The sequence below is a fragment of the Apostichopus japonicus genome, chromosome 17 (assembly GCF_037975245.1).
Source record: "Apostichopus japonicus isolate 1M-3 chromosome 17, ASM3797524v1, whole genome shotgun sequence".
Taxonomy (NCBI): domain Eukaryota; kingdom Metazoa; phylum Echinodermata; class Holothuroidea; order Aspidochirotida; family Stichopodidae; genus Apostichopus; species Apostichopus japonicus.
The window spans coordinates 42,921-66,500 of record NC_092577.1 but is presented as its reverse complement, the minus strand read 5'-3'; the positions used below and the strand labels follow the sequence as shown (position 1 = coordinate 66,500).

Sequence of the window (23,580 nt, the reverse complement as noted above, 5' to 3'; positions counted from 1 at the left end):
AGATTCTTCTTGCAAGGAACCAAAATTAGTAGGGCTATATAAGTTAGCCTATGTATTACTCTGATGTTGCATTAAAGACATTTAGACTGCTATATATGTTACTCATAATACTGCTTTGTTACTCTAAGGTAAACATTAGAGAACTGTCATCAATTGCATCACTTTTTTTGATCTTACGTTACTCAAATTCGTCATAGTTTTCGTGGATTAAATACATATGAGAGAGCTATTACATATATTACTGTTAAATTAACAAAAACCATTCAAAGGCAGCTGTAAATAATAAATATAAGGGGGCTAATATAAGTTACAAATACATACATACACACACGCACGCATAAAGATAGATGGGTGGATGGATGGATGGATGGATTGATGGATGGAAAGCTAGATGGATAGATAGAGCGATAGTAATATATATATATATATATATATATATATATATATATATATATATATATATATATATATATATATATAAATATATATATATATATACATATATAGCCAGCCAGCCAGACAGACAGACAGACAGACAGACATAGATAGATAGATAGATAGATAGATAGATAGATAGATAGATAGATAGATAGATAGATAGATAGATAGATAGATAGATAGATAGATAGATAGATAGATAGATAGATAGATAGATAGATAGATAGATAGATAGATAGATAGATAGATAGATAGATAGATAGATAGATAGATAGATAGATAGATAGATAGATAGATAGATAGATAGATAGATAGATAGATAGATAGATAGATAGATAGATAGATAGATAGATAGATAGATAGATAGATAGATAGATAGATAGATAGATAGATAGATAGATAGATAGATAGATAGATAGATAGATAGATAGATAGATAGATAGATAGATAGATAGATAGATAGATAGATAGATAGATAGATAGATAGATAGATAGATAGATAGATAGATAGATAGATAGATAGATAGATAGATAGATAGATAGATAGATAGATAGATAGATAGATAGATAGATAGATAGATAGATAGATAGATAGATAGATAGATAGATAGATAGATAGATAGATAGATAGATAGATAGATAGATAGATAGATAGATAGATAGATAGATAGATAGATAGATAGATAGATAGATAGATAGATAGATAGATAGATAGATAGATAGATAGATAGATAGATAGATAGATAGATAGATAGATAGATAGATAGATAGATAGATAGATAGATAGATAGATAGATAGATAGATAGATAGATAGATAGATAGATAGATAGATAGATAGATAGATAGATAGATAGATAGATAGATAGATAGATAGATAGATAGATAGATAGATAGATAGATAGATAGATAGATAGATAGATAGATAGATAGATAGATAGATAGATAGATAGATAGATAGATAGATAGATAGATAGATAGATAGATAGATAGATAGATAGATAGATAGATAGATAGATAGATAGATAGATAGATAGATAGATAGATAGACAGATAGACAGACAGACAGATAGACAGACAGACAGACAGACAGACAGATAGATGTGTATTAGAGTGCTTTATCATTTCATAAGAAATGGAGTGATCGTTTTTTTTCTTTAAGTCCCAGATATGTTTTGAGAGCTCAGTTTCTTTTTGGTATCGTTCGTTGCGGAAAGATTTGGTGTGGTTTTTTAACCTTGCCTTGAAACTCCCAATAGCCAGACCGATATATACGGCTGTTTCTTGACCAGTGGGGACCTTTGCTTTGTTATTATTTTACTGGCGACACATTCCCCGGCTATTTCTGCAATTGCAATTTATTTCCCTGGTTTCCGGGTTTCCTTTTTGATATGATCTTGTTATTGCGGGCTTTCATTATTTGCCGCATACTCCTCATACTGCTATACCCAATTTTGATATTGCTTTTGTTAAATAATTATCTTGTGTAAGGCATGGTCACAAGGGATATGCTCTTTTACGAGTTTCAAAAATTGTGCACCCACCTTGGTTTTAACGCTTCTGTTATATGGTGGAGTGTTCCATATTATTTTTCTTGCTCTGCTCTTCGGTGTAGTATTCAATTTATTCAATTTCCTCCTTGTATCCAGCTTCCCGGAAGGCTGCATTGCAGACGGGTGCTGCTTCTTTAAAATATCATGGCTTGATGAGAGGGTAAAGATTATTTTGTGTTACTGTTATGTTACATTAAAGGCTCTTCGTAGCCATCTGTATGTAACACACTATACACAGATAGGGATCATCTTGTACTGTAAATATTGTAACGTTGAGCCTACATTATCTAATATAGACATACTGAATGAGTAACGTAATTAATCAACTGTATGAAGCCCAATTCAATGCCCGATTAAGCAACCGCCTAGTACGATCCCTGTCAAACAAAGCACAGTCGAAAAACACGAGACTTTTACCGCTCACTAACGTGCCGGCTTAGAGGATACCGATCAAATCTTTAATTTCTCATTATTAATTAAGCACTGACTGCAACGAACATACTATTACAGGTATACACATATAACAAAACAAAACTGGAAACGATGCAAAAAACAATCTGTATAGCAATGTCCATTCTTGAATTAAAATTTTTATTGTGTGTGAAAATCATAAACTTGAGCTTGTTATAATCCAATTAAGCTTTGCATAACTTTAAATGAAATGCAGAGTGCGGTTCGTTGCCATAAGGTTGAGACAATGTCTTTGTAAGGGTGATATAAAGTAAGTGAATTCTAATACCACTAGATACATATTGAAGGACACTGCCATTAGATGGGTAGTGATGCCCACCTACCAGTAAATATTAGATGAATAATGAAGTCCATTACAATTATATATGGAGATCTGTTCACTACAATAAGCTGGGAAGTGACGTTATTAACTAGAGTTACATTACCATTAGATAAATAGTAAACCCCATTATTATAAGATACATAGAGAAGTCCATAGCAATATGATGAATATTTTAACTGCATTACCATACGATATAGTGTGGAGTCCATTACCATAAAATGGAGAGTAATGTTCACCACCAGTAGATGGAGAGTGAAGCTCGTTACCATTAGATTGAAAGTAAGTACATAGTAAACTCCGTTAAATTTAGATACACAGTGAAGTCCATTACCATTAGATTGAAAGTGAAGTTACATTACCATTAGATTGAAAGTGAAGTCCATTACCATTAGATTGAAAGTGAAGTCCATTACCATTAGATTGAAAGTGAAGTCCATTACCATTAGATTGAAAGTGAAGTCCGTTACCATTAGATTGAAAGTGAAGTCCATTACCATTAGATTGAAAGTGAAGTCCGTTACCATTAGATTGAAAGTGAAGTCCATTACCATTAGATTGAAAGTGAGGTCCATTACCATTAGATTGAAAGTAAAGTCCATTACCATTAGATTGAAAGTGAAGTCCATTACCTTTAGATTGAAAGTAAAGTCCATTACCATTAGATTGAAAGTGAAGTCCATTACCATTAGATTGAAAGTGAAGCCCGTTACCATTAGATTGAAAGTGAAGTCCATTACCATTAGATTGAAAGTGAAGTCCATTACCATTAGATTGAAAGTGAAGTCCATTACCATTAGATTGAAAGTGAAGTCCATTACCATTAGATTGAAAGTGAAGTCCATTACCATTAGATTGAAAGTGAAGTTACATTACGATTAGATTGAAAGTGAAGTCCATTACCATTAGATTGAAAGTGAAGTCCATTACCATTAGATTGAAAGTGAAGTCCATTACCATTAGATTGAAAGTGAAGTCCATTACCATTAGATTGAAAGTGAAGTCCATTACCATTAGATTGAAAGTGAAGTTACATTACCATTAGATTGAAAGTGAAGTCCATTACCATTATATTGAAAGTGAAGTTACATTACCATTAGATTGAAAGTGAAGTCCATTACCATTATATTGAAAGTGAAGTCCATTACGATTAGATTGAAAGTGAAGTCCATTACCATTAGATTGAAAGTGAAGTCCATTACCATTGAATTGAAAGTGAGGTCCATTACGATTAGATTGAAAGTAAAGTCCATAACTATTAGATTGAAAGTGAAGTCCATTACCATTAGATTGAAAGTGAAGTCCATTACCATTATATTGAAAGTGAAGTCCATTACGATTAGATTGAAAGTAAAGTCCATTACTATTAGATTGAAAGTGAAGTCCATTACCATTAGATTGAAAGTGAAATCCATTACCACTAGATTGAAAGTGAAATCCGTCACCATTAGATAGAAAGTAAAGTCCATAACCATTAGATTGAAAGTGAAGTCCGTTTCCATTGGATTGAAAGTGAAGTCAGTCCCGTTATATGGAGAGTAAAGTCGTTAACTATTACAGAGTAAAGTCCATTACCATTATATGCACATTGAAGTCCATTACCTATAGAAGAATATTGAAGTCCGTCATCTTTAGAAGTAAACAATTAAATACAGAGTAGAAGTGGATTACCATTAGATAGAGAGGGAAGTATATTACCTTTAAATACAGAGTAAGAATCCATAACCATTAGATAGAGAGTGAAGTCTACAACTTTTAAATACAGAGTAGAAGTCAATATGCATTGGATGTTGAGTGAAGTCAGTTAGCTTTAAATACAGAGTTGAAGCGGATTACCATTAGGTGGAGAGTGAAGTTTATTATCATTAAATACAAAGTAGAAATAGAAGTCCATTTCTTTGAGATACAGAGTGAAGTCCAATACCTTTAGATGAATATTGAAGTCCATTACTTTCAGATGAAAATTTGGCGTCCGTTAGTTTTAGATACATAGAGAAGTATATTACCATAATATGTAGGATACGTAACTATTAGTGTCAGAAGGGCTATTTAACAAAATATGGGTGTTACTATGATTATATTATTAGATCGTCCCTTACGAGAGAAATCTTGTACGGACCGAGTATGCGAATTGTGTCATTTGATGAGGGTTCTGTAGGAGGAGCAATACCATCCATGTCCGGCTCCAATCGAAATGACTGCAGAATTCGGCCAAGAAACAAAAACATCTGTTAAGTAAGCAAATTGTACTACATAAGATAGTTGGACTAGGAGCCTAACGAGTCATTGCAAATATGTAGGCAGGTGCAAGATATCTATGTTTCTATTAAAAATCAAGGTGTTATCATCAGTTACACATCTCTCACCTTAAGTGATCTCAGACCAACAGCAGAAGACTGAGGCTTAAATATGGGCACTTCATGCTCTCTCAATTGAGACACCTGTGTCTGATAACTAATTCGTGTACACCATCTGTGGTGTTGTGTAGAGGTCGCTAACATTAATCGAGCAATGATTTGAACATTCGAATGCGTAGTGGGTTCTACCAACTTTATTTCGATAATATAAGTATCACACATATTTTTTTATTTTTTTATTTCAACTTTATTTTAAGAGGGTAGCTCGTTTAGCAGTAGCTAATCTTCCACGAGGCCCTCTGATAAGACATAATAATATAAAAAAGTATGAAAATTTAAGAATTCATAAATACATTAATAATGCTTTATAAAATAGTTTTAAAAAAAAAGTTTTTAAAAAGACATATAATAATATAAAAAGTATGAAGATTTAAGAATATTTTAAACGTATTACCTACGAGAGCAGCAAATTACCTGCATCTTTGCCAATTTCTCTCCAAGACAGAATCGAGTTCCCAGTGAGAATGGCATAAAACTTTTTGGTGTGAAGACTTGTCCATCTGTATCTAGAAAATGCTCTGTCAACCGAATGAAATTTTTAAGCAAAGGTTGAGAATATGTCTGTAAACTTAAGTATCGAATCATAACGTAATCTTTAACTAACCTGGTATGTTTCATTACACATATATACAATTGAGAGGTCTTCTACTGTGAAATGAGAAACATTTTGCTGTCATGTTGCATTCAATAACTGTAACACACAATTACAATTTATTTCTAACCGACGTAGTGCAAAACATCTGAGAAGGCTAAGTAGTTGCAATCGTAACATTCAGTACATGAGCATGAAGTTGCATAGTTGCATCCCTCTTTCAGTACATCAGTACATACTTGGATACCACTTTCAGTTCAGTACAGTAATACGTACTTGGATGCCACTTTCAGTACAGTAAGAATTACTTGGATGCCACTTTCAGTACAGTAAGAAGTACTTGGATGCCACTTTCAGTACCGTAAGAAATACTTGGATGCCACTTTCAGTACAGTAATAAGTACTTGGATGCCACTTTCAGTACAGTAATAAGTACTTGGATGCCACTTTCAGTACAGTAAGAAATACTTGGATGCCACTTTCAGTACAGTAATAAGTACTTGGATGCCACTTTCAGTACAGTAATAAGTACTTGGATGCCACTTTCAGTACAGTAATAAGTACTTGGATGCCACTTTCAGTACAGTAATAAGTACTTGGATGCCACTTTCAGTACAGTAAGAAATACTTGGATGCCACTTTCAGTACAGTAATAAGTACTTGGATGCCACTTTCAGTACAGTAATAAGTACTTGGATGCCACTTTCAGTACAGTAATAAGTACTTGGATGCCACTTTCAGTACAGTAATAACTACTTGGATGCCACTTTCAGTACAGTAATAAGTACTTGGATGCCACTTTCAGTACAGTTATAAGTATTTTGATGCCACTTTCAGTACAGTAATAACTACTTGGATGCCACTTCTATAGCAGGTAACATTACACTTAAAACATTTAGCTTTGATTATATGTCACGGTTTTGATCGTACATGAGCGTACTCCAAATAAATGTTTTGTTTATGGTTCGGAATCTGAACAGAATCATTCTAGGATTCAAAGTAAATTTGAGTCGGATTCGTCTCGAAGAATGAAAGCGATTAGTGAATCAAGGATGAAAGGCCACAGATCACCCGCGACATGTGGTTGTTCGAACTCGAAATATTTCAAAATGAATCCGGAATGTGTGTTATATCGCAGGAGGAGTTTATGCTGTTTGCCTTTATAGGTACCCTCCGTACAAGCAATGTGACGTAGCTGAGAGATCTTATTAGCTGGTCAATGATTTTAATCGATTCAAACGGGTTTAAAATCTCTTGGGATTACACGACAATTTGTCTACACTGACTAAGTAGCCTTTACTAGATTGCGTTGCAAGTCACATGTTGGTTTTACCTGGATAGAAGATGCCAGGTCTCTCCCAGGTGACTGGATTGTTGTGAATCCACCATAAGTTTGTGAAGACTGTTGTGTTTCTTTCGATATCATAATCACTCAAACTGTAAACGAAAGTGATAAAAAGTAGTCTACCTGAGTAATATATTTTGATTATTATTACCACGAATTAGATGTGGCAGAGCTTTGAACATTACCACTACGATACATCAGACGGAGCAAGGTGCATTGATTATTATGACAAACTACAGTCGGAATAAGGTGCATTTATTATTATCACTACCATACAGACGGAGCAAGGTGCATTGATTATTATCACTACCATACAGACGGAGCAAGGTGCATTGATTATTATCACTACCATACAGACGGAGCAAGGTGCATTGATTATTATGACAAACTACAGTCGGAATAAGGTGCAATGATTATTATCACTACCATACAGACGGAGCAAGGTGCATTGATTATTATCACTACCATACAGACGGAGCAAGGTGCATTGATTATTATGACAAACTACAGTCGGAATAAGGTGCATTTATTATTATCACTACCATACAGACGGAGCAAGGTGCATTGATTATTATCACTACCATACAGACGGAGCAAGGTGCATTGATTATTATCACTACCATACAGACGGAGCAAGGTGCATTGATTATTATGACAAACTACAGTCGGAATAAGGTGCAATGATTATTATCACTACCATACAGACGGAGCAAGGTGCATTGATTATTATCACTACCATACAGACGGAGCAAGGTGCATTGATTATTATGACAAACTACAGTCGGAATAAGGTGCAATGATTATTATCACTACCATGCAGACGGAGCAAGGTGCATTGATTATTATCACTACCATACAGACGGAGCAAGGTGCATTGATTATTATGACAAACTATACAGTCGGAATAAGGTGCAATGATTATTATCACTACCATACAGACGGAGCAAGGTGCATTGATTATTATCACTACGATACACAGATGAGTTCAATAATATATCTTAGAAGATTACCTAACGTGTATTGGTACGCACACAGATGAGTGGAATCATATCTTAGAAGATTACCTAACGTGTCTTGGTACGCACACAGATGAGTGGAATCATATCTTAGAAGATTACCTAACGTGTCTTGGTACGCACACAGATGAGTGGAATCATATCTTAGAAGATTACCTAACGTGTATTGGTACGCACACAGATGAGTGGAATCATATCTTAGAAGATTACCTAACGTGTCTTGGTACGCACACAGATGAGTGGAATCATATCTTAGAATATTACCTAACGTGTATTGGTACGCACACAGATGAGTGGAATCATATCATTAAAAATTACCTAACGTGTATTGGAACGCACACAGACGAGTTCAATAATATATTAGAAGATTACCTAACGTCTCTTGGTACGCACACAGATGAGTGGAATCATATCTTAGAAGATTACCTAGCGTGTATTGGGACGCACACAGATGAGTGGAATCATATCTTAGAAGATTACCTAACGTGTCTTGGTACACACACAGATGAGTGGAATCATATCTTAGAAGATTACCTAACGTGTCTTGGTACGCACACAGCTGAGTGGAATCATATCTTAGAAGATTACCTAACGTGTCTTGGTACGCACACAGATGAGTGGAATCATATATTAGAAGATTACCTAACGTGTCTTGGTACACACACAGATAAGTGGAATTATATCTTAGAAGATTACCTAACGTGTCTTGGTACGCACACAGATGAGTGGAATCATATCTTAGAAGATTACCTAACGTGTCTTGGTACGCACACAGATGAGTGGAATCATATATTAGAAGATTACCTAACGTGTCTTGGTACACACACAGATAAGTGGAATTATATCTTAGAAGATTACCTAACGTGTATTGGTACGCACACAGGTGAGTGGAATCATATCTTAGAAGATTACCTAACGTGTATTGGTACGCACACAGATGAGTGGAATCATATATTAGAAGATCACCTAACGTGTCTTGGTACACACACAGATAAGTGGAATTATATCTTAGAAGATTACCTAACGTGTATTGGTACGCACACAGATGAGTGGAATCATATCTTAGAAGATTACCTAACGTGTCTTGGTACGCACACAGATGAGTGGAATCATATCTTAGAAGATTACCTAACGTGTCTTGGTATGAACACAGATGAGTGGAATCATAGCTTAGAAGATCACCTAACGTGTCTTGGTACGCACACAGGTGAGTGGAATCATATCTTAGAAGATTACCTTACGTGTATTGGTACGCACACAGATGAGTGGAATCATATCTTAGAAGATCACCTAACGTGTCTTGGTACGCACACAGATGAGTGGAATCATATGTTCGGAGATTACCTAGCGTCTCTCGGTACGGATAGATTTAGACATATCATAACCAACGTGGATGTTTCTACTCTTGCATCGCAATTCCATTTCCTTTGTTACCAGGTATTGGTTTTTGAATGCACAATAACGAGAGTTCGAGGATCAGTGAATGAAATTACCGTGCGGTATATTCACCGAACCCAAGTCACACTATACAAACTTTACCGTACGTCATGTATGAGCGCTGAGATGCGCGCAATATATTCATTCGTGGAGCTCAAGTCATACTATAAAAACTTACCGTGTGTCACGAATGGTGCGATGAGGTGCATTCAGTGAAGAAAATGAAGCTTTCCTCAATGTTTCCAGAGTTGACGCCATAAGGTACGGAAGACGAGTCCGATCCTCCCATGACAGTTTTTGATTCCTTTCTAGCCTGTCTTGCATTTCATGCCTAATACGAGCTTGAACCTAACCAATAAACAAACGGAAACCAAATGTATAGGTCATAATAGCATTAACAAGAACTGCTGTCGTTTTGTTTAGTACTATCCCCTTTTTCACGTTGACATTCCATAATCCTTGAGATGTGAAGGAGTGGATGAACTAGCAAGAACGAAGTGTGTACTTGCAGTCCGCTATGTACATTGAATCACAAAACGCAGAGTATCTGCATGCTTGTCGATTACACGATAATAGGAATAGTGACATACTGTTAATTGTTTGTACGGTATTTTGCTGACATATACTTAGGCTGTATATGCCTACAATCATTGAAATGCTGGACGGAAACTGTCGTTTCACAAAATAAATCATTCCCAAATATTCAGCAATATTCGTTGTTGCAAGTAAACAATTTGCAGTAAAATTAGGTACTTTTATTTCCGTAATAGGTTATTAACTTTCACATGTTATTTAAGGCTCGTAATATATATATATATATATATATATATATATATATATATATATATATATATATATATATATATATATATATATATATATATATATATATATATATATATATATATATATATATATATATATATATATATATATACATATATATATATATATATATATATATATATATATATATATATCCCTAAATAACGTCATAATTGGTTGTTCCCATGCTGAGACTGTTAACATCTTAAACTACAGTCCACATTGTTCGTGCGAATTGAAGAAACACGAAAATACAATTTTCATGTTCTGACGTATAGCTGGCAACTCTCAGATATATATTTTTTTCATTTTTGGTTCCTTGCTTTAGCAAAAGGAACCTATGCAGTCAGGTTGGCGTATGTGTGTTCAAGTTTGATACCTTATGGGGTACTATACGAGTTTCAGCATTACTTACAGGGTACACATTCCTTACGGGGAACAAATTCAGTACCCCGTAAGGACACTGTACATTTTCAATGCAACTATCAGGCTGAAACATCTCTCTGACAACCCCTCTTTGTTAATGACTGTTCACACACCTCCATACAATTGACCTTCACGCTTGACTGAACTTGAGCAGGTTCTTAATTACTGCCACCATTTTGTCTTGTGCAGTTCTAATCTGCCCCAAACTATTGCTTTCAATGCAGTGTAGAAATTGTGCTGTTGGAATAATGACAGAAGGAAAAGGATGTATTTACTCTGCATCCTTGCTTACCTGTCTCCCCGCAACCTTAGCACCTATGCTCTACCATGCCTAGAGTGATCTGGTAAAATTTCAAGTTACAACGCAAAGTGTTATAACTTCTTTAGCAACTTTATATAAAGTGCTTTCCAAAAGTCATTGTTTGATAGATCCATACAGCAGAGAAAAAATGTTTATCCTGAATCGGTAATTGGTGAGAACTGGTATTGGTGTGCAGTAAAGAGATAGAAGTAATATCATTACTGTAACAAGTTACATTTGATGTATATCCTAGACACTAGTGTGGTATTTTCAGCACTTTTTTGTCCTCGCCATATGTAGGCCTGCATCATGTCTGCACTTGGCTTAGGTTGGTAAACGAATGATACACATTCAACAATGATACAACTGGTCATGATTTATTTGTAACTAGTAACATAGCTTGCAAATATAATCAATTAAATTTCCAGAATGTAGGCTTTAACTAAGGCATTTATAAATACATCGGTTCTTCAGTACAAATCGTAACTCGAAAACCCCGGGCACTGGTAATTGAGGAAAAGATTAGTGTAATTTGTACACTAATTGCATGGAACTGCCACGAAAAATATACAAGAAAGTATGGAATCATTTTGAAGCTGTGATGGTGAGTGTTCCTCTTATCTTTATTAAGTATACATAAGGCCTATTGAACACTTTGGCGAAGTAGGCACTTTGATTAATAGGGAGCTCCAATGATTTGCAGAGATTCATCAATTTATCATTTTAAGTAATTCATATTTTCTTACCTCCCAATGGTTAATTTTGTGGGGCCAAGAATCTCTTCATCAAGTAATTACCCATTCTTTTTCATATGTCTGGCTACTTAACTTGAATATTTTGTTTGAAGAAATAAAGAGCACAATATTGCATAAAACAATAGTTTGCTTTATTAACTCAAGTATGTTTCATTAAACAGGGAAAACCATTGATCACCAAGCCAATAACAGCAGACTATTATTGTTTATTTAGTATAATACTTCAGTAATTTGTTACAGTAGGCAAAGGACTTAACATTTAGGGGTCTTGCATTATTACAAAAACTGTATGCATCATTGGAATATCATTTTGTATGTACATCACTGAGAATATAGTTATGGATATTGCATTGAAAAATGTTTGTTTGTATTACACAGCTGTGGCAGAAATTTGTTACAAACTGAGAATTTCATTGGTCATCAATTATGAATGGCTGACTACCCACAATAGGCTATAGATATACTCTGGTAAGTCACCTTTAATTGTTATTGATGCATGCACAAATAATCAAGTAGTATGGACATGAATTCACCTGAAAATGTTTTGCCAAGAGTGGTGGCATTTGAGTGGTGTATAGTGTCAAACCATTTGAAAGGCTTTTGCGGGAGGTTACAAGGACTTTGTGTGTTCAGATTTTAGGTGCATTTCTCAACCATTTAACACCTTGTAAAATGGGTTTTGAAACAATTGCTCATAAGTAACATTGTGCTATATTCAGAAAGCTTTACATACCATATCTATGGTTTTTTCAAGCTTTCAACTTTTGGATGTCTAAGTTTATCTATACATTGACTAATTGAATAAAATTCATAATATGACTGTATTGCCTCCAGTTTGCAAGGTCACACAAAATCTGTGAAGGAAAAAGGCTGGATTTAATACTAGGTTGATTTAGTGTTGATATGAAGGCAAAAGATTTTGGGCAGTGTAAAGAAGTTTATAATACAGAAGGTAACATTACCAATGAGAACTACACTGAGGAGTTGACTTCAGCACTTAATTAATTAAAAATGCATTCATGACATTGAGCATAGCTTAAATGAACATACCTAAAAAGGCTAGAAGATTGAGTATTCTGAATTGCACAAAAATGCTCTATTATTGTGACATATCAAAGCAAAACATCAGCTTTAAATTAAAAAGTGTCTTAGTACATTCTGCTGAATAACTGAGTGCTATTTGTCATAAACAACATTTGGGAATGGACCTTTACAATTTATTAATCTACTCACACAATTTCATATGCAACTTGTAGAATTTAATTACACTTTTTCAACATGTCCCAGAGTGGATATGTTGAAATTGATTGACAAAGTACAAATGTTTATGCAATAGAAAATGTGATCAAGATAGATGTTGGTGTTATAGGTTTCACATTTCACCAATATGCAGGATTTTAGAATGAACTCACTAGCATGTAGTAAATCTGTACATTATTTTATAGCAACAAAATTGTATGACAAACTGAATTTAAAAATATTGGTAAGGGAAGTAGAAAATGAGGTATCAGTTTAATTCCCAGCTCTGTCAAGCAATGCTTACAATTTTTTCATGTAGTTTTCCTACTGGGGCGTACATATTTTTTCCAGGTGGGGGGGGGGGGGACGCTATAGATGATGAGACTGACTGTTGTGTATGGCCTAGTTAGAAACCAAAATAAATGGGGGAGGTGAGAGCTACAGAAGTCAGGGAGAGGTAAAAGTCATAATATATCCGCACATACAGAGAAGTTATATAATCACACCCTACTGTAGAAAAATTATATAATTACAGTTGATTTAGTAACTAGAAATGGGATACCTTCATGGTAAATTACATGGAAAGGGTTGAAGAGATGTCTTTGTTGCTTAAGTGGGTCATTTGGGAAGCTGTTGGTAGTAAAATTTGGTGTCTGAGAGTGGGGCCAGGGGGGGGGTAGTGGACAAAGGGTTCCCCCTTTCCCCTTTAAGAAATGTTTGGAATTTTTGTAGCAATTAGATGCAATATTTACTGGTTCTCTCTCTCAGTACATGTCATTGCATATTTGAAGTTAACATCTGCAGGTAGGGAAACTTGGGGGAGTGGTCCAAGGGGGGGGGTAGGGTGTCCACCTCCCCTTTTGGAATGTTTTGGATTTTATAAGGCCCTTGATGTAAGATGTTGCAATGTTTATTGGTCATTTCCCAGTGCTAATTGAATCATTTGAATTTAGTATTTGCAGAGATGTGGACCTTGGGGGGGGGGGGATGCAGTATTTTGGATTAAATCAGTTGGAAAGTATACAGGGTCTATGTGAACTGCAAAGCAGTATGAATAGTGTTATCCTTATAAGAGGGAAGAATTACAACTGTATGAGTTTTTAACTTTTTTCCTGTAGTTAATAATTTACAAATCATTTGTAAAGCTATCAGTAATCTTCTTCAAAATGGAAAAATAACCTTCAGAACTATGGGTGCAGGATTTGGTAAAGGTAGTATCAACAACAAAATTGATTCATTGATCCAATTCCTTCTTAATTGATAAAGTTTCTTCAAGGATTGGAGTAGTGTTTAAGCATTGTTATTATTCAGTTGTTTCAAAATACTACATGAGACAGTACATAACATACCTGTACAAACAGGGGATTCTTGGGGTTCAGACAACCTGCCCCCCCTCCCAAAAAAAAAATAGTAATAAATAAATAACAAATAATTAAATAAATAAATAAAATGATAATAATAAATAAAAATAGCAATTAAAACAATGAAAAGCAAATAAATGAAAATTAACTGAATAAGTATATAAGAAACTTTCCACGTTTTACATTTTGTTCTTTCAAATAGCTTTAAATGTACTTCAGTATGGTTAAAATATTCCATTCTGTGTTTTGCAATAAAGTGCCTCCCAGCTTAACTTAGTTCTACTTTGAGGTTAGCCATAATAAGTACCCCGATAATTTAGGGAATGCTTTGAGCTATATTTTATATTTGCAAGTACTGTATGCAAGGGTTTCATTAAAAGCTGCTAACTGGTTATTTTTTGCCTTTTATGCAAAAAACAAGCCATAGCAAACCTATGACGATATTCTAATCATTAAATGTAAGTTGTTAGGATAACTTGTGGATTTTAGCATTTGAATGTTTGTAACATATTTTTTTTGAGTGCTTGAAAATATAAACACTTGAACAATAGGGAAAGCAAGAAATAAATTTGGTAGAGGCCTATAGCATACTGAAGTATATCTTCTGCCACTTTGCTAATGTGTACGTTTACTAAATTCAGTTCCTCACCAAATTATCAGTTGTATAGGATCCTTGACTTGATTTACATGTCTCTGATATATGTCTAATGACAGTTGCATACAGTATAATGCCTGAAATTGTTAAGTTTCCATTTAATGCATAAACATTGTCACTATATCAGGGGCGGATCCAGCTAGGAGGTGAGTGGGTGTGGCGGGATATTAGTTCACGCTACAATGGACCACTTTAAACTATATGGTGTAAATCTGCTGTCTAAGACTGAATCAAACAGGAAGTAACTTGAATGGTCCGCCGTTATTGCTTTGTTTACTATGGATTAAGACTTAATTGAGATGAAGGTTAATTATAACTTGTCAATGCTTAGCAGTCCTTTTACTGTTAATCCTCCCAATAAATGTCATGTTAATTCTTGAAATCAAATGAAGTTTTACCAGATATTTTATCATTACAAGAAAATTAAGAATAATAGGCATTTAAGTACATTTGCTTTTCCAATTTCTGTTAGGACTTGTACATTGCACTGGTCATCAACTTTTCATTTTCTTACACTGCATAAATATCATGTGAAGGAGCAAAGTCCATCACTGATATATGTTAAAGCAGCGTTTTGAGGTTGATTGTCAAATTACCAAGAATTTTCCAGGCACAATACTTCTGTAATGGTAAAGTGTCCCTCAATCTGCCCTCCTAGAGAGAGTCCCTGCCACATCTGGGTTGGACAAATTAGAGGCCTACCAAGAACACCACTTCCCCCCAGTACCATTATCCAAATGCATTGTCCTCGATAGTGCAATTCAATCAAACTGAAATTAGGAGGGAATACAAAGCAATATCGCCAAACATCTTATGTACTAAGGACTCTGGCCAGTGTGGCAATATCTTCTTACATTCTACCTAAAGGCACTGATTTGATTTGATTTATTTTGTGTATGCATGCAAGTACAAATACATAGTTAAGTATAATTAAGCATATATACACAGGGTACTAGAAAGACAAATAATAAATGTTTAACAAAGCTAGCAACCTTAACAAAAATTAGGAAATGAGAAATAACAAAAAAACAACACTTGTGATAATGGTCCTATTGCTGTACCTGCTATGTATGTGTTGAGACACTGGCCGGTGTGACAGCACCTCCGTACAGGTTATGTTTAGAGACAAAACTCAGTGTGACAACATACCCAAGGATGGATACATGTTAGATACAATGGCCATTGTGACAGTATTGTAGAGACGCGCATTGAGTTACAGGTCAGTGTTAAAATACCTCCATACATGTTGTATTCAAACACCTGGTCAGTGTGACAGTATCAATATGCATGTTAGTGTATAGAGACAATTAAACCATTGTGACAATTTATCTCTGAAACATGTGAGTGTATTGAGATAATAGAATGTCATTATAATTTTAGTGTGTTGAGACACATGCCAGTGTTGAGAATTGGCAAATGTGACAATATCTCCATCCATGTATTGAGACAATGACCATTATGATGATATCTCCTCACATGTTATTCTTAAAGACAAAGGCCAGAATGACAATACTGAAGTTAAATGTATTGACACGGGCCAGTGTGACAATATTTTTATTCATGTTTTGAACACAGTTCATTGTCCCGGTATCTTCACACATGTTATGTAGACTGACAGTAAAGAGAGACAAAAGCCAGTGTGATCATTAAATTTGTACAATATCCTCATGCAAGTCATGTATTGAGAACATGGCCAAATTGTGATCATGAATAGTAATTCATTGAGACACATGCCGGTGTGACAATATCACTTTACATTTTATGTATTGAGACACTAGTGTGAGAGTATCTCCAAACATGTTTTGTATTGATCACCCCAACTGTTGATTAACCTTCACTGCTCTCATGTTAAGGCTCTAATGAGCTCCCCTTTAGTAATAATAATAATAAATGAGACTTATATAGCGCCAAATCAGTAAACAAAAGTTACTGCTCAAAGCGCTTTACAAAGAAAGTAAATTAATTTACAAAAGAACAAGTGAAAAAATGGGTCTTTCCCCAAGTCTGGATCCTCAACCATGACTACATTCTAAAGTACCATAAAAAGAGAACACTGCAGTATTCTGTTTTTGTCTGTTGTCACAGAATTAACATAAAGGAATTATGGTCTCATTACCTCATTTTTCCTGTATACTGTCCTTCAGTGACCCTTTATTTTTGTACTCTCCTGAATTGCAAGAGCAACATGTTAAACATTTATAAAAGTTGTCCATGTATTATCCTCCTCCCCCCTCCCCTGCATGTATTATGTTTTTTTGTCACAGAGCATACCCCCCTCCCCTGCATGTATTATGTTTTTTTTCACAGAACATGTGGCCTCATTGTGACCTAAATTTAGCTTTAAAGGAGGATAGGTAGTTGAGAGATACATTTGGACTTTCTGTACAGTATACCTCCAAATCAGCTATAAATATGCAACATAGATTAAACATATATTTTTTAAGGTATTCCTCCCTCCCTCCCCTTATATTGAACTAGAAGATATAAATTGCACCATACTAATGGTAAACCTTGCATAATGTAATTGTGCTATTGATCTTTAAAATGATTACATAACAACTGGATATAGCCCTCTCTATTGTACAGTTCATTTACATTTTGAGTTACAAGCCCTATGGAATCCCTGGGGTACCTTGCACTAGTTATTTGTTATTAAAAATTAATTAACACAAATAAGCAACACCATATGACTTTGAGCTGTAATGAAAGAACCCAGAAACTAGAGTCTTGTTACATGTTAATCTATTTAGTGCAACATGCAAAGTTTGAGGACATATTTTAATGAGTTTTGGTTGATCGATCATGATAGTTCGAAGTACTTAGGTTTTGAGCCTTACAGTAAGTGCTAACAATACATGCAATGGATTGGATCGCACAGATTGCAAGAATTTGATATGAAAACTTGATGTGATTTGGGTCAAAGTCAAAGTTCAAAAAATGTAAAATTGACAATGTTTGTTGTAATATTATTGGACGTGAAACAGGACAAGTCAAGCTAATAAGCAACATTGTTATGGGATAAAAAAGGAGTACCAAATATTGAAAACCAACACAAAATGCTCCTTTAAAGACTTTGGAGTCTCTTTTCGCTCAGGCACAATACCTTCTGTAATGGTAAAGTGTCCCTCAGTATGCCCTCCTAGAGAGAGTCCCTGCCACATCTGGGTAGGATTAATTATAGGCCTACCCAGAACACCACTTCCCCCCAGTACCATTATCTGAATGCATTTTCCTCGATAGTGCAATTCAATCAAATTGAAATTAGGAGGGAATACAAAGCAATATCTCCAAACATCTTATGTACTAATGACTCTGGCCAGTGTGGCAATATCTCCTTATAGTGTTTGCACGGGTATAAACGGGATAACTAAAAAATAATAATTGCAAGTGGTTTTTAACTAAACGTTTATTCCAAATGTGATCATATTGTGGGAATCACGCAATTGTGTGGCTAACTGTGCAAACCCTGGGCTTGCATAATAGATAGTAGTATTTAAAACTGTTTAAGAGCTAAATTGGATATTTATATGGGAGAGCAAACATAAGTAGCTGCTGCATTGCGATGTTAGTACTGATGTTAATTTATTAACAAGTTAATGACAGAAACAAAAGCAAATAGAAATTGTTGAGGAAGGTTTCATACCTTATCTTACACCTATTTGGACATGAAAACATTGTCAGAGGAGAATATAATTCATTTAGTATAGCACCCAATATGTAGTTTCTTGTAAATCGCGATACACAAGGGTAATTTTTTCCCCGGGTACCCGGATACCCAGATACCCGATGGGTAATAGCTCTCGGGTACTCGGTTCCTGATTTTTGGACCCTTGTAAACACTAATATTAACAATCATGGGCGGCGATCATGGGGGGGGACGGGGGGGACATGTCCCCCCAATATTTTAGGTGGGGATATAGTATCTAATATCCCCCCAATATTTGATGGCATAGTTTTTTTTAAGTATATGTTTTGTATTTTTTTATGATATCAAAGTAATTTCAAAATAGAAAATGCTTAGATGCAACTTACAAGGCCTTGGAAGTGCCATTTCCAGCGATCTGGGGGGCATTTTTGGCCAAAATTTTCTTTTGCGCTTCGCGCTAACTTATGGTGGCGCTACAATTAGAAAGTTTGGGAACAAGCTTTGCCCCTCCCTTGGCAAATTCGTCGCAAGGCGCCTGTCTAACCGTGTCACAATTTGTTACTATATATGACCGAAAGTAGTTTTTATTTTTTTCTCTCGAAATGAAGTACTAGACGGACTGCATCCGTAATGAAATTTGGTTTGCATCTTGTGTATGAGTTAAGCCAAGAGCCTGTCCCATATGATTTCACCCCATTTAGCCCAGAAGGTTTGACCCCTTAAAGTTACTTAGACCATCTAGGTCATTCACAAAAAAATTGTCAGCTCAACCCCAGTGGTCGGGTTCGGACCCCAGACCCCCTGAAAAAGACCCCCTGGGCGGGTTAAATTCACCCCATCTAGCCCATGGACCAAACTTTGTCAGAAGGAAGTAGTATGGTTGTACATTACAAAAAAGGCAAAACTGACAAAATTCCTGGTCGGGAAGGGGTTGTCAGACCCCCCACTAAGTCACCCCCAGTCGGGTTGATTTCACCCCATCTAGCCCATGGACCAAACTTTGGCAAAAGGAAGTAGCATGGTAGTATGTTACAAATATGGAAAAACTGACAAACTTGTTGGTCGGGAAGGTGATGTCAGACCCCCACAAAGTTTACCCTGACCCACCCCCCAAAAGGCGGGTTGATTTCACCCCATCTAGCCCATGGACCAAACTTTGTCAGAAGGAAGTAGTATGGCTGTACATTACAAAAAAGGCAAAACTGACAAAATTCCTGGTCGGGAAGGGGTTGTCAGACCCCCCACTAAGTCACCCCAGTCGGGTTGATTTCACCCCATCTAGCCCATGGACCAAACTTTGGCAAAACCAAACTTTGTCAAAAGGTAGTAGTATGGATGTACATTACAAATAGGTTGGCCGGTTTTTACCGGGCGGTTTTTACCGCCCGGTAAAAACAAGTTTTTTACCGGTCTTTACCGGGAGGTTTTTCCCACCTATAAGTGGGAAAAACTGGGAAAAACCGGGAAAAACCTCAAATTATATAGAATTCCTAAAAACTCATGTGGAACTTGTGGAGGAGCATAGAATCTACAAGAAAATGGCATCTTATGGTAGGGGGTTGGGTTACATCCAAAGAACAGCTATGATCTATAACTTGTGAGTTTACCGATTAGACTATTATAAATAATTCAAATAAATAATATATTGGATGCTCAAATCAACCAACTTTGTTTTCCTATCGAGATGCATAATTCCATTATCTAGAGAATGGACTCGTATCAAACTGTTGGTGCCTCCTAGGGCTATGGTTCGTCATATTATACATGCCACATTAGTCCGCTCAGATCCAAATGATGATTCACATCCAAGAACGATCACTTCATGTCTGCGATAAATTGTACTCTGTTCACACTTCGCACTAGGCACTGTACTATGCTTATATTGCTTATAGGCACTGTACTAAGTGACTGTTGTGACATCAACTAATTTGAGAATAGGTAACAATTGGAACAGTTACTTGTGTTGTTGATACTCCTACCTCTTCAGTTAGCCTATACACAGGAAGTGCCCAGTATCACCTCACCTGTCCACCTCAAAGTGTTTAATCACTCATGCATGAAGTTGTATCATAATTGGACCATGTTTGCATAAGGTAAACAGTTTGGTTGTGCGAATGGCTCCATAGGGCCATTGTGCGTTTAATACTTTAATTGGGCCCATGTGCCTTACAAAGTTTCAAAGCAGTTTCTATTGAGCCCCCTGGATTGAAGTTCACCTCAATAAACTGTTGCCTACTGTATTAATGGAATGAACTGTCTGAGCACATAATATTATATTATTATATGGTTCCTTGTCCATTTGAGGCTTTGGATGCCATGGTTCGCCACTTCGTTCTATCCTCCGCTGTTCATGCCACATAATAGGCCTGAAGAATTTAGGAGGGGTGAATGTCCCAGTGTAGACCTATAATGGTTTGGGCAATAGGCAATGCATACTGCTAAAGAGATCGTGACAGAATAACTATACATGTGCAATACGAAAACTACTCTTTTTTCCACAAAAAGTAGAATAAGAATGTGATAAAATAGCTCAAAATGAAGCTAAGATACTCCCATATTCAATAAAATATGCCTGTCATGAAACAATATTGTGCCTACTGATGACCCTGCATTTTACGGACAATTAATACTAGTTTTCGAGAAGGAGGCGGTTTTTACCGGTATTTACCAGTTTTTCCCGGTTTTTACCTGGTTTTTACCGCTTAGTGGGAAAAACAGGTTTCCTGGGAAAATGCCAACCCTGATTACAAAAAGTAAAACTGACAAAATTCCCAGTCGAGGAGGTGTTGTCAGACCCCAACAAATGTCACCCTCACCCACCCCAAAAGGCGGGTTGATTTCACCCCATCTTAGCCCACAGACTTAACTTTGTCGAAAGGAATTAGTATGTCTGTACATTAAAATAAAGGAAAATCTGACAAAATTGCTGGTCGGGAAGGGGTTTTCAGACCCCCCCAAAAGGTGCCCCCACCCAGCCAATTCAATTCACGCAATCTAATCATAGACCAGAATTTTGTTTAAAGAAAGTATTCAAGACATTGTATTATAAAACATGGAAAAACTTACCGAATGGTCTGAAAGCAAAGATGTACCCATTCTGGTCACATGGGCCACTTTTGTATTTGTGTAACATAATATATACCGTAAAAGCAAGAAATGGATACATGTAGAACCAGGAACAAATGTTAAATATGAAAAGTTTTACACTTGTAAAGCAGATTCCTTTGCATGAAAAATGTAGAAAATAACAACATGCTTTCAACAGGACCAGTCCCAGTTCATGTTGGTAGAATAAGTTTGCTTGTTCAACATGGTTGTTTGGACTGGCAATTACCATACTTGTGTCTTCAATATGACAAACAGTCATGGAAAACTATAATAATTATTATTTAACAAGATAATTTAATTTAGGAAATACCATCCACAAAAGAGGAAATAGTTACAGCTAGAACCCCACCAAACATTGCATTTGAACAAACATGGCAAAGTGGCCTCACTCAGTTTTAAGGCCCTTCTGTTATTGGGCACAATGCGATTTAAAGGTTTTAAAATACAAATGGTTATTCTTAAAAGTCTATATTGTCTTTTTGATTAGTTCCTATGATACAGTACGTCTCTGTCATTGTTCACCATCAGGTCACTTACATAATTCTGTTGTGTCCATCTTATCAATCCACCTCTTCTGCAAATATTTTAAGTAAAGTGTGATTTGTAAACAAATTGCTAAGGTAAAGCTCACCAGTTACAGGATTTTCGACAGATAAACCGCAGTTATGAAGCCCCGATCAAGATTGATTTGCCAAATTTGGGTTCAAAATGTGAAAATTATTAGATATAAAAATAAAGGGAAATCCAGATATCTGATTTTTCAGACAAGTAGTGTCTGCACGATTTGAATAATGCACTTATTTTCCAGCATTCTTGTCTGGAACACAACTTTTTTGGGGTGGTCTGAAAGGGGAAGGGTACACCCGCCACAACACCCCCTAAATCAGACACTAAATACAGATCAAATAGTTGAAATATGCTCTTGGTTTTTTTTTTTTTTTTTTTTTTGGGGGGGGGGGGGAATACTGCCTTTTCACCTATGATGTAAATCAAATTAAACTTCCAGATTTTGTAAATATTCCTTGATTTCAACCAAATAATCTTTATACTGGCATATGTTACCAATTGTAGGTTTAAAAAGAAACAATATGAGTACTTAATTATTGGTTGCAATAGTACAATGTGAGCTACTATAGAAATCTAACCCATAGGATATATATATATTTAAGGAAATGCCAAAAATGAAATGAAAACAATTGCACAAGGAAAGTATGCATTCGTAACACAAAAACAGCTGAAGCATTGGAGGGGGGCAGCTTCAATAATATAATTGAGTGGTCAAGCCTCCCCCCAAATAAACTTCTTTGATTAACCAATTATAGATCTGTCATATCTATAACTATTTGAAAAGGCTTCAGAAATTAGAAGAATGTTCCTATTAACGATTTCTAATATGCCAAAGGGTCCCCATTTTTTTTTGTTCCACCTCTGCTGTAACACCATATATTATGGGACCGAGCAGATAACTGGGTTGCAGGCCATTAACTATAGCAGGTCTTATTTTTTACATGAATAAAACATGGGAATAGAGCAATTTGGTGAAAGTGGAGGACCAACTATGGTCACATAACAGGATGTGGGCAAGGTTGTACAGTAATACAGACATAAGACAAAGAGGGTCAATGTATTGTCTTATGAATTAAAACATTTCCAGCAAAAGGCAGGAGAAACTCCTCCC

General features: G+C 35.7%; 2 protein-coding genes across 2 annotated transcripts in view; one reads left to right on the top strand and one right to left on the bottom strand.

The window, feature by feature from the left end:
• Window positions 1-3,939: 3,939 nt before the first annotated feature.
• LOC139984691 (steroid 17-alpha-hydroxylase/17,20 lyase-like) lies at window positions 3,940-9,986 on the bottom strand. The gene is made up of 4 exons (XM_071998700.1): window positions 9,765-9,986; window positions 7,122-7,225; window positions 5,611-5,714; window positions 3,940-5,007 (listed from the first exon to the last, which is right to left on the bottom strand). Exons 1-4 carry the CDS (start codon window positions 9,908-9,910, stop codon window positions 4,855-4,857), a joined length of 507 nt encoding a protein of 168 aa, XP_071854801.1. The 5' UTR covers window positions 9,911-9,986; the 3' UTR covers window positions 3,940-4,854.
• A 768-nt stretch (window positions 9,987-10,754) lies between these two features.
• LOC139984383 (uncharacterized) overlaps window positions 10,755-23,580 on the top strand; it is a 54,244-nt gene continuing 41,418 nt past the window's right edge. Inside the window, exon 1 of the mRNA XM_071998279.1 lies at window positions 10,755-12,361. The gene's annotated coding sequence lies outside the window, so the exon portion shown is untranslated. The remainder of the gene's footprint in view (window positions 12,362-23,580) is intronic.

What these genes read in the sequence shown, in the direction of transcription:
- LOC139984691 (XM_071998700.1), bottom strand. Translation starts at nt 9,910, where the DNA reads ATGCAAGACAGGCTAGAAAGGAATCAAAAACTGTCATGGGAGGATCGG. An exon ending in CGCACCATTCGTGACACACG is followed by an intron (nt 7,226 to 9,764) that starts GTAAGTTTTTAT and finishes TTTCGTTTACAG; the next exon opens with TTTGAGTGATTATGATATCG. An exon ending in AGAAATTGGCAAAGATGCAG is followed by an intron (nt 5,008 to 5,610) that starts GTAATTTGCTGC and finishes CTTACTTAACAG; the next exon opens with ATGTTTTTGTTTCTTGGCCG.